This window comes from Sciurus vulgaris, assembly GCF_902686455.1.
Source record: "Sciurus vulgaris genome assembly, chromosome: 11".
Taxonomy (NCBI): Eukaryota; Metazoa; Chordata; class Mammalia; order Rodentia; family Sciuridae; genus Sciurus; species Sciurus vulgaris.
The window spans coordinates 54606172-54618767 of NC_136472.1; the positions used below are offsets into that span (position 1 = coordinate 54606172).

The window sequence follows — 12596 nt, forward strand, 5'->3', positions numbered from 1 at the left end:
TTATTCCTGCACACTTTTTATTAGTGACTTTGTTTGGTTGTTTCCTTCTTTGTGGTGCTAAGGCTCAAACTTAGGGCTTGTGCATGCTAGGCAAGTACTCTATCCCTGAATCACATCCCCAGCCTCTATGAATGACTTAATTTTACTCAAGTAAAAATAAAGTTGCCAGTAGGATCTGGTGGCAAATGCCTGTAATCCCAGTGACTCAGGAGGTTGAGGCAGGAAGATGTCAAGTTTGAGGTTAGCCTCATACTTTAGCAAGACCCACAATAACTTAGTGAAACCCTTTCTCAAAATGAAAAATAAAAAAGACTGAAGATGCAGCTCAGTGGTAAAATGCCCCTGGGTTCAATTCCCAGAACCAACCAACCAACCAACCAAACAAACATGCTTTCAGTTCTCTTTTTGAAAAGTTCAGACACTTACTTGCTCTCTGAAACAGTTTATACTTGTGTGGGCCACAGGATGACTAAATTGAATATCATTTCAGATGTGTCCATTAGTGTTTCTGAATGAGATTAATTGAATGGGTGGACTCAGTAAAGTAGATCTCTCTCCCCATTGGTTGGATCGCAACTAATCTGTTGAGGTCCTAAACAGAAGTAAAGACATAGAAAGGTAGAACTTGCTCTCCTCAGTTTTTTGCACTAATTACTTGAGCTAAGACATTCTATCTTCTGCCCTCAGGTGGGGTTTTACTTCATTGGTTCCTTTGACTCTCAAACCTTTAGATTCAGTGTACATGACCCATGAGCTTTCCTAGCTCTCTAAACTACAGGTGGCAGGTCTGTGAGAATGTCTAGATGCATAATGCAGTTAGCCTGCTTATCATAATTCCTTGTAATGAAAGAGGGAGAAAGGAAGAAAGGTGGAGAGAGAGAGAAAGAGAATACTATGGAGGAGTTTCTGGAGAACCCAGACCAAAAAAATATTCAATCTTTTCCATCTTACCTCTTGAGCCTCATGATACAGCCAAATTAAACTGTCATTTTTAAGCTTGTCATTGAATTAGGAAATAATTAAAACTTTTAGAAAAGTTCATCTATGTGTCCAGTCAGCAATTATTTAATAAGGACCTACTGTGACCTCAATATTGTTTCACATGATGGGGATTCAATGTAAACAACCACCACCAAGACCATGGCCTTTTGGAGCTTGTGCTCAGTATCCACCTTTTCAGTATCCATTTGTGAGAGGTCCTGAGAGAAGTCAGATTCAGTGAAATTGACTGAAAAGCAACAGCTGTTGGGGAAGGAGGACTGAAGAATGTGGAGCTCCAGAATCAGTGTCCAGGATCACCTGAGAGGTTGAGAAGGTGACCTTTGACTAAGCAAGGTGGAGTCATTACTGATCTTGTTAACATGGTTGCAGAGGAAGAGTAGCCTGAGGACCAAGGGGAACAGGTGTAGAGAGAATGGCAGGGGATGCCATGGACTCCTGGACAGCCCAGACATCAACTGAAACACTGATTCAGACAAGGAGATAGTTGAGACAGGTGGGTGGGCAACAAATATGTAAAAACACTCAACAAGGACTTCAAGGTGAAACTAACAAAGGAAATAACAGAAAATGAACCTCAACTACTTCTAAAAAAGAAGAGTAATGAAGGCAATGAAAACATTGCATAAAGTTCTGAATAAGTACGACAGTGTAGTACTGACACCATGTATAGAGAAAACTCCAAGTTAGACATGAATGATAATTTAGTACATAACAAAGATTGCATGTTAACATAGTAAATAAACAATGGGTTATTCAATGAATGGAATTGGGACAATGAGGTGATCCTCTTAATATTATAAAGTTGAAAGCATACTAAATAGGTTATGTTAGGACAAGTTCCAAATGTACTCAATATTTACAAAAAAATAAAAATATTATTAGCAATAATATTATGTGAAGCAACCGTGGAACTTGAAGTGGGGAAAGGCAAACTATACCACAAAATTTAGAAGGCACTAAAGAAAATATCAATAAAGAACATAAAGAATTACTTTGGCATTCTGTGAGTCACCACAGACAAAATACAAATAACAGGCTGGAAAGAATATTTGTAACTCATATCAAAGAAAAAATGTTAATTATTCTCTGTATGTGAAAAATTCTTGCAAAATGAGAAATAAAACCCCCACAAATCAATAAGAAAATGACTATTTTTAAAAGAAGATGTCAATTTAAAATTCCTAGAAAATACAGATGCCTTTTAAACATATGGGAAGATGTGAAACCAAACTCACAATAAGAGAAATGCACACTTAAATGACACTGAGTTCTATTCACCAAAATTTCAAACACCAAAAGGTTTGATAGTGCACTGTGTGAGAGAGAGTGTGGGACTAGACACACTCATTTCTGGTGAGAGTGCAGATTGATAGAGACCTCTTGGAAGGTAATCTGTGACATACATAAAAAATTTATAAAGTCTCATCTTTTCACCAGGTCATTTATTTAGGAATTCATACTAGAGATATATTTGTACATATGTCAGAGATGTACAAACAATAAATGAAGCATAAACCTGATTGTTTTCAATAACAAAATATTCTGGACAGATCTTCCAAACTGGACAGATCTTCCAAACAAAAATTGAATAAAGAAACCATAGATTCATCCCAGGGATGCAAGGTTGGTTCAACATCAGGAAATCAATAAATGTAATTCACCATATTAATAGACTTAAAGTCAAGAATCACATGATTATTTCAATAGATGCAGAAAAAGCATTTGATAAAATACAGCACCCCTTCATGCTCAAAACACTAGAAAAAATAGGGATAGTGGGAACATTCCTTAACATTGTAAAGGCCATTTATGCTAAGCCCACGGCTAATATCATTCTAAATGGTGAAAAACTGAAAGCATTCCCCCTAAAAACTGGAACAAGGCAGGGATGCCCTCTTTCACCACTTTTATTCAACATCGTTCTTGAGACTCTGGCCAGAGCAATTAGACAAACCAAAGAAATTAAAGGGATACGAATTGGAAAAGAAGAACTCAAACTATCCCTGTTCACTGATGACATGATTATATATTTAGAGGAACCTGGAAATTCCACCAGAAAACTCTTAGAACTCATAAGTGAATTCAGTAAAGTAGCAGGTTACAAGATCAATGCCCATAAATCCAACGCATTTTTATACATAAGTGATGAATCTTTAGAAAGAGAAATTAGGAAAACTACCCCATTCACAATAGCCTCGAAAAAAACTAAAATACTTGGGAATCAATCTCACAAAAGAGGTGAAAGACCTGTACAATGAGAACTACAGAACACTAAAGAAAGAAATTAAAGAATACCTTAGAAGATGGAAAGATATCCCATGTTCTTGGATAGGAAGAATTAATATTGTCAAAATGGCCATACTACCAAAAGTGCTATACAGATTCAATGCAATTCCAATTAAAATCCCAATGATGTACCTTACAGAAATAGAGCAAGCAATTATGAAATTCATCTGGAAGAATAAGAAACCCGGAATAGCTAAAGCAATCCTTAGCAGAAAGAGTGAAGCAGGGGGTATCGCAATACCAGATCTTCAACTCTACTACAAAGCAATAGTAACAAAAACGGCATGGTATTCGTACCAAAATAGAAAGGTAGATCAATGGTACAGAATAGAGGACACGGACACAAACCCAAATAAATACAATTTTCTCATACTAGACAAAGGGGCCAAAAATATGCAATGGAGAAAAGATAGCCTCTTCAACAAATGGTGCTGGGAGAATTGGAAATCCATATGCAACAGAATGAAACTAAACCCATATCTCTCACCATGCACGAAACTAAACTCAAAATGGATTAAGGACCTCGGAATCAGACCAGAGACCCTGCAGATTATAGAAGAAAAAGTAGGTCCAAATCTTCACCTTGTTGGTCTAGGATCAGACTTCCTTAACAGGACTCCCATAGCACAAGAAATAAAAGCTAGAATCAACCACTGGGATAGATTCAAACTAAAAAGCTTTCTCTCAGCAAAGGAAACTATCAGCAATGTGAAGAAAGAGCCTACAGAGTGGGAGAATATCTTTGCCAATCATACTTCAGATAGAGCACTAATCTCCAGAATCTATAAAGAACTCAAAAATCTTTACTCCAAGAATTCAAGTAATCCAGTCGACAAACGGGCTAAGGAAATGAATAGACACTTCACAGAAGAAGATCTACAAGCAATCAACAAACATATGGAAAAATGTTCAACATCTCTAGTAATAAGAGAAATGTAAATCAAAACCACCCTAAGATTCCATCTCACCCCAATTAGAATGGTGATTATCAAGAATACGAGCAACAATAGGTGTTGGCGAGGATGTGGGGAGAAAGGTACACTCATACATTGCTGGTGGGGCTGCAAATTAGTGCAGCCACTCTGGAAAGCAGTGTGGAGATTCCTTAGAAAACTTGGAATGGACCCTCCATTTGACCCAGCTATCCCACTCCTTGGCCTATACCCAAAGGACTTAAAATCAGCATTCTACAGAGATACAGCCACATCAATGTTCATGGCTGCTCAATTCACAATAGCCAGACTGTGGAACCAACCTAGATGCCCTTCAATTGATGAGTGGATAAAGAAACTGTGGTATATATATACAATGGAATATTACTCAGCCATAAAGAATGATAAAATTATGGCATTTGCAGGCAAATGGATGAAATTGGAGAATGTCATGCTAAGTGAGATAAGCCAATCTCAAAAAACCAAAGGACGAATGATATGGCTAATAAGTGGATGATGACACCTAATGGGGGGTGGGAGGGGTTAGTGTTAGGGTTAGAGTTAGGGTTAGGGAGTGGGGCAAGAATGGAGGAAGGAAGGACTGTATAGAGGGAAAAGAGGGGTGGGAGGGGTGGGGGGAAGGGAAAAAATAACAGAATGAATCAAACAACATTACCCTATGTAAATTTATGATTACACAAATGGTATGCCTTTACGCCATGTACAAACAGAGAAACAACATGTATCCCATTTGTTTACAATAAAAATAAATAAATAAAAATGTTCTGAAAAAAAAAATAACAAAATATTGGTAACAGTCACATATTATGTTATTTAAGTTGTGGTCTATCCAAACAATGGAATCATGTGTTGCTGTTACACACACACACATACACACACACACACACACACACACACACACACACACAGACGCAAAAACAAACAAACAAAGAAAAAAAGCAAAAAGCTGATATGGAAGGACTTCCAAGATATATTGAATTTTAAAAATAAAAGTGACATATGTTAGTGTGATAACAAAGTATCTATCTACCTATCATCTATCTGGAGTCTAATGCCTAGAAGCCCCTCACCCTTGATCTTCCTACTGTATTCCCTCCCTTCCTCTGTTCTTCTAGAATCATTACTTCATCCCATGGCTTGTAGAGACAAATTTTGCTTCTCCTCTGTCCTTACTTGCCTTAGAAAAAAGCCACAAGAGATAAGTAAATATTTCTTTTGCAAACAATATTGATCACTTCCTAGAGCATAATATCTATGTGCAGTTGTGGGGGGTGAGAATGGAGAGCCACAAAGGAGAAAAGTAGAGAGAGACCCCGGTTTTCCCACACTTGATTCTGCAAATACAACTATTTTCTGTGATAACAGAAAACTACAAAAAGAGAGAGAAATGGCAATTAGGAAACACTGCCAGAAAACTAAAACCTTGGATAACCCAATTTGGAAAAACTACTATGGATAAACTGTTACCTAATATGCTGATTTTTTATTTACCGAGAAGAATTGAGCAAGAGGGTTTTTGTCAAGGCAGGTTGCTGGATTTAAGACCTCTCTTCCCATTAATGCTGAAGTCAGGAGAGACACCAGCGGCTGCTTCAGAACAAGAAAGTACTAGCAGCCCTGCTTCCTCTGGAATTCTAGCTGGAGAAAACGTCACAGGTGATGCTCTTTTCCAGGCAGGAATTTGTCTTGTTTTACTTTTGAGATCCATTTCTCATGTAGTTGGTACATTCTAATTGGGAAGAAGTTGTGTGTTCTGTTTCTTCACGGGGTCAATGCTGAGCACAGTAGGCATTCAAGAAATGCTTGTTGACTGATTTTAGCCTGTTTTATTGGGTGCAAAAAGGCTGTAAACCGTAACACTTTGGATCCGTCTTTTTTTCCCCCTAGTGATCTGACTGAGAACGAAGGGTTTGTGCTTCTTCCCCAGACCCATTTCAATTTTTTATACAGTAATGATTCTAAGACAAACAAATGGAAATGCAGAACTAGGCTGTATTTGAAATTGAAAACCACAAAAACTAGATGGGATTCCACTGCTCTTCTTTCCCTTCAGCACAATGAGGCTGTGCACAGGGATGGTTTTCTGCTCCTTGGTCCTGGGAGTCAGCAGTGAAGGCTGGTATTCATTCTTCAAGGAGGCCATCCAAGGTAAGAACCCGGAGGATGTGGAGTACATCCAGAGGTCCCCAGGACTCATCTGAGCAGAGGTCACATAACTGCAAGATGTGGGTGTTCCTGAGAGAAACTCCAGATGGGTCAGAGCAGGAGTGCAGTTTTCTATAACTTGTTTCTGCTTCCACACTGGTCTCACCCATAACCCTCCCATGGTGTCAAAAGTAATTTGGGCCCAGCCTGTGCTGCTGGTGTTTTGTGCAGAGGAATCCAGACTTCCAGGGGTGAGCTTCCACTGTGGTAATTCACAGATGGCAAATTTCCAAGTCCTAGAATATAGTTGTGAATTCATATGCCCCTGGGGGTGGATGAGCTGAATAAACGTTATGCCATACTCCGAGTGTGCCTAGGAGACAGGAGAACAGCAGCACTGGCACAGAGAAATCCACCCTGTCCCAGGTATATGGCCATGACACAGCTTATGCAAATTAAGTTCTAACTTCTAGCTGTGCAATAAAAAGAGAAAGCTCTCTGATTAGCCACTCTGAGCTGAGATAGGGCAAGGAAACTGACACCTGTCTTCCCTGATGGGAAAGGTTTGTTGGCCAGTTGTTAAAATGGAAAAAAAAAAAAAAAAACATGTTGTTAGATTTTGCAATATTTTGAACATCAAGTGTTAAAATTAATTTTGCAACTAAATTTTTATAGATTCTCAAGTGAACATTTACAAATTTCAATTCTTCTGAATTTTGAACTTCATGTGTTTTTGTTGTTGATTATGGTGCTGGAGATTGAACCCAGGTCCCCAATGCATACTAGGCAAGTGCCCTACATTTTGCTACCTCCCAAGGCCTCATGGGCTATTTTTTAAATGATAGTCTTTAAATAACAGCTTTTAAAAAGAATTTTGTTTGTAATTGATAAGTTTTTCTACATATAATGAAGAATATCTTCTTCCTTAGGTCAGTATACTTCAGACTTTGTTGTGTGATCCTCCAGCATTTATATCTCCTAGGTGTGTTTGTTTTAAAAGTAGTTCCTCTGGAGAAGGAGGAAGGAAGAGAAAGGGGAAGTGCTGGGGACTGAATTAGAACAAATTATATTCCATGCTTTCATAATTATGCCAAAATGAATTCTAATGTTATATGTAACTAAAAAGAACCAAATACAAAATAAATAAATGGGTAAACCAGAGAGAGTGCTGACAAGTCAGAGCTAAAGATATAAGCTTCTCCCCTTAGGCCTATTTGAGATAGTACATCTCAGGCACTTAGTGCAGCAGTGCTAAGTTGGTAAACACATACATACATATAAACATATTTCAAATATAAATGAAAAACTTTAGACCATAGTCTAGTCATTTGCATTAATATGGAAGTTGCTAGTTCCTAGAAAATATATACTATGTAAACATATCATATAAATATAATTTGTAACCAGTAAAGTCAATACCAGACTTATTAGTCATCATTTATTTAAAATACATTGCTGGGACTACTGAGAAGATTTGAGACAAACTCCCCCTCCCAAGCTGCCTTTCCACCTGCCAACTTCCAACTGCCTTGCCAAGTTTTTTTTTTTTTTTTTTCTTGGTGGGGAGTGGGCATTGTGCATGCTAAGCATACCCTACTACTGGGCACTGTGATGATTTTTTTTCATCATAATTAGTTTTGCCTTTTTTGGAATTTCAAATAAATGAAATTATACAGTTAAAAAAAAGTACATTCCTGAGCCCCTTCTTATAGCTAGTCAGAATCTTAGAGGTGAAATGGACTAGGAATAATATTTTAAATTAATTCCTCAGGTTAATACAAATGAGAAAGACAGTCTAAGATTTGCTGTCGTGTCAGATGCTTGAAGAAGATACTTGCTAAGCAATCTGAACAACATGAGTGAATACTAAGTAGACATCTGAGGAAGGAGTCACTATACCATGTCAGGGATAAACTAATTGACTGAATTATAGGCATAAAATAACTAATACATGCAAATAGTGAGAAAGTACATAAAGAAAAAATAAAACTACACTTCTGCACTTTTCTTTTGTCCAAGTGAGTTGGTTTAAAGAAGATGACTTACTTTAGACATAGCCATAGCAGGAATTAAAAAACGTTTATTGACTGAATGACTCAGGGACAGATAGACACTTCCTGAAATTCTTCTGGCCATAGACCTGTTTTGAGCAGCTACTCTTCCCACTATTCTTTTTTCAAAAAACTCTAAAAATGAGATACAACTTACATAGAATAAACTGTACAGTTTGACAAACTTTTACATATATAAACACCCATGTTGCTGCCATTAGATCAAGATGTGGAACATGCTAAGCACCCTACCAGGGTCTCTTATGTCCTCTTCCACTTAATAAACCTTCCCAAAAGTAGTTCCTATTCTTATTTCTATTATTAAAGATTAATCTTGCCTGCTTTTGATATTTGAATATAAGAAATCATGCAAAATGTATCTTTTGTATCTGACTTTTTAAAAATGTTTTTTTTTTTATTTTTACAGACCACATTTTGATTCATTGTACACAAGTGGGGTACAACCTTTTGTTTCCACAGTTATGCACGATGTTGCACGATGTTGATTCATACCATTCATGTAATCATACACATACATAGGGTAATGCTGTCTGTCTCATTCCACCATCTTTCATACCCTACCCCCATATCCCCCTCATTTCCCAATATGTAAACTAAAGTTCCTCCATTCTTCTCTTACCCCCCACCACCCCACCCACATTATGTATCATCATCCATTTATCAGGGAAAACATTTGGCCTTTGGTTTTTTGGGATTGGCTTATTTCAATTAGCATGATATTCTCCAATTCCATCCATTTATCTGCAAATGCCATAATATTATTCTTCTTTATGGCTGAATAATATTCCATTATGTATATACACCACGGTTTCTTTATCCATTCATCTGTTGAAGGGCATCTAGGTTGCTTCCACAATCTAAATATTGTGAATTGAGCTGCTATAAATATTGATGTGGCTGTGTTACTGTAGTATGCTAATTTTAAGTCCTTTGGGTATAAACTGAGGTTGTGTGATAACTAAGTCAAAAGGTGGGTACATTCCAAGTTTTCTGAGGAATCTCCACACTGCTTTCCAGAGTGGTTGAATCAATCTGCAATTCCACCAGCAATGTAAAAGTGTGCCTTTTTCCCCACATCCACACCAACATCTATTATTGTTTGTGTTCTTGATAATAGCCATTCTAATTGGAGTAAGATGAAATCTTAGCATTGTTTAAATTTGCATTTCTCTAATTATTAGAAATGTTGAACACTTTTTCATATATTTGTTAATCACCTGTATATCTTCTTCTGTAAAGTGTCTTTCCAGTTTCTTGGCCCATTTATTGATTGGGTTCTTTGTGTTTTTGGTGTAAAGTTTTGTAAGTGCTTTATAAATTTTGGAGATTAGTGCTCTATGTGAAGTGCATGTGGAAAAGATTTTCTCCCACTCTGTAGGCTCTCTTTTCACATTATTGATTGTATCCTTTGCTGAGAAAAAAGCTTTTTAGTTTGAATCCATCCTTTTCACAATACCAGACCTCAAACTATACTACACAGCAATCATAAAAACAAATGTCATGGTATGGCACTAAAATTGACAGGTAGAACAACGGTACAGAGTAGAAGACACAGAGACAAACCCACGTAAATACTGTTACCTCATGCCAGACAAGGGAGCCAAAAAATACAATGGAGAAAATATAGCCTCTTTAACAAATGGAAAACTGGAAATCCATATGTAGTAAAATGAAATTAAACCCCTATCTCTCACCCTGCACAAAACTCAACTCAAAATGGATCAAGGACCTAGGAATTAGACCAGAGACCCTGCTCTAAATAGAAGAAAAAGTAGACCCAAATCTTCATCATGTTGGCTTAGGATCAGACTTCCTTAACAAGACTCCCAGTACAAGAAATTAAAGCAAGAATCAATAAATGGGATGTATCTGACTTTCTTGCTCAAAATTCTGCAATAAAATTCAATCAAGTTGTCTTTTAATCTCCCAGGGAGGTAGGTATGATTTTCCCAGTTGAAAAGTGAGTTAAGGTGGGGTGTAGTTGGCTGGGCAGAGAGTTGAACATTTACATTTATGTTCTTCAGGTAAGTCTCATTTCCCACACTGTCTGGAGCTCTCTCAAGCAATTCCACCTCCTCACTTACTTAATGCCCATTTCAACTGCTTTTCTGTGCAATTTATGCCCATGTCAGCCAAATTTATTCAAATCAGAATTGCCTTTGTGCAGCTTTTTTCTTCAGGCTATCGTATATAGACAACCCCCTTCTTACTGCATCCCCAATACAGTCCCTGGATCCTACAGATGTAGTATAACTCTCCATTTATTTATTTATTTATTTATTTATTTATTTATTTATTTATTTATTTATTTATGTATGTATGTCCCTTACAAGACAGTCCTACCTCTTCTTTGTATACAGCATACACAGATCCACGTAAGACATAGCCCAGGACACCAGAACTGCCAATCAATCCAATCCAATTTAATTCACTGAGAAGTACCATTCTTAGGGTTCATATATTCATTTTGATGTATAATTTCAAAAGATGACTTTGTCAAGAGTCAAAATCTGGAAATCAGTAGAAATTTTTCATTCCTCCACTTCTCCAATACATCTCCAGGTTCATTTTTATCATTTTCTTTCCTTTCCAGGGGCTGGGGACTTGTGGAGAGCCTATTGGGACATGAAAGAAGCCAATTACCAAAATTCAGACAGATATTTCCATGCTCGGGGAAACTATGATGCTGCTCAAAGGGGACCTGGGGGCATCTGGGCTGCTAAAGTGATCAGGTAAAGTGGAGATGACACTGAGCGGCAGGCGGAGCTGATCTGCCTCTAACTCCTTCTACAGAGACCCCTCCTCCCTCAGACTAGGCTCCCAGGGCCTGGTGGCCTGCAGAGCCAGAGCAGGGCTGTACATGTGTGTCTCCTCTCACCCCTATAGGAAGAGTGAAAACTGGGGAAGGTGTCTCAAAAGTGCACTGTGGCAGGGTACAGAAAGAACCAGCTGACTTGGCCTTTGCCCAAGAGTGTTGAGGTTTTAGTTTTTCTGTGCTTGAGGACTGACTTCTCTAGGTTCCTCATTCCTTGAGCAGCAGGGAAGGAGAGAGTTAGGAGACAGAGCTGTCTCAGTTGTTGGATTAATTTTCTCTTTTCCCCTTTTTCGGATTTCAGCACTGCTGGGAAGTATTTTCAGGAGCTCCTAAATCAGTATTATTTTGGAGGCGGCACCCATGCATTGGAAAACATTCAGGCCAATAAGAAGGCTGAAGAATGGGGCCGAAGTGGCAAAGATCCCAATCGCTTCAGACCTCCCGGCCTGCCCGAGAAGTTCTGAGCTCGCTGCTCCTGCTGTTGTCAGGAAACTAGGCTGGGAGCCACACTCCTCTCCCGGATGCAAAGTAACTGGACTTCATGTCCCAGGAACTGGCACAGGGCATCCAGAGTTGCCCAATAAATGTTTGTCAAAGTGAATTTGTTGATGGAAACTGGAAATTCTGAAATTGACTTTCTGAGAAGAATGGCCATCTTGTGCCATAAAGGATGTGCAACTGTGGGGTTGCAAGGACCCCCGACTGGCCTGTGACAATGCAGGCCCCTCACATGACCCCACCAAAGCCTCACTCATTCTTAGTGGCCCCAGCTTCTCATACCAAGTAAGTCTGAGCTGGCAAAGCACTGACCATCATGCTGGGTCCTCATGACTCCACAGCTGGCACAGCTACAGACAGCCTCCCAACACTCTCTAACACAGGTTAGACCTCTTTCCTTCTTCCTATTTGTGGTTACACCCAGGCCTCTATGGACATTCCATTGCTGTTCCCAGGCCTCTCTAAATACAGACTCTACCTTGCCCAATCAGCTGTATCCCGTCCACTATCTGGCTCCAGATCTTGTCCCTCATGACCTCCTTCCATATTAAGGAGGTACATTGCTTTGGGAAGCGTAATCCCAGGAGCCCTGTCTTAGAAATCATCATCTTGGACTCCATCTTATCTCTTAACAGTATCAGTGCCTACCCCAACTAAATTTTTAACTAGTCTCTGCTCGTTTTACCTAATGAATATCTCTCACATTAGTTTTTCTTATCTTTAGTCTCACTGTCTTTTGGTTTGGATAAAATACAACTTCCTGTTCTAGAGGGGAAGGGAGATATATAGATAGATACAACATAACTAAATATGAAAGGCCGTTGT

At 38.5% G+C, this 12596-nt stretch overlaps 1 protein-coding gene across 1 annotated transcript in view; it reads left to right on the forward strand.

Annotated features, from left to right (window-relative positions):
• Positions 1-5720: 5720 nt before the first annotated feature.
• Positions 5721-12596, forward strand: part of LOC306639840 (uncharacterized protein) — a 52556-nt gene continuing 45680 nt past the window's right edge. The window contains exons 1-4 of the mRNA XM_079103543.1: positions 5721-5897; positions 6295-6389; positions 11052-11190; positions 11575-11735. Coding sequence (XP_078959669.1) covers positions 6299-6389; positions 11052-11190; positions 11575-11735 — 391 coding nt within the window. The 5' untranslated portion in view covers positions 5721-5897; positions 6295-6298. The remainder of the gene's footprint in view (positions 5898-6294; positions 6390-11051; positions 11191-11574; positions 11736-12596) is intronic.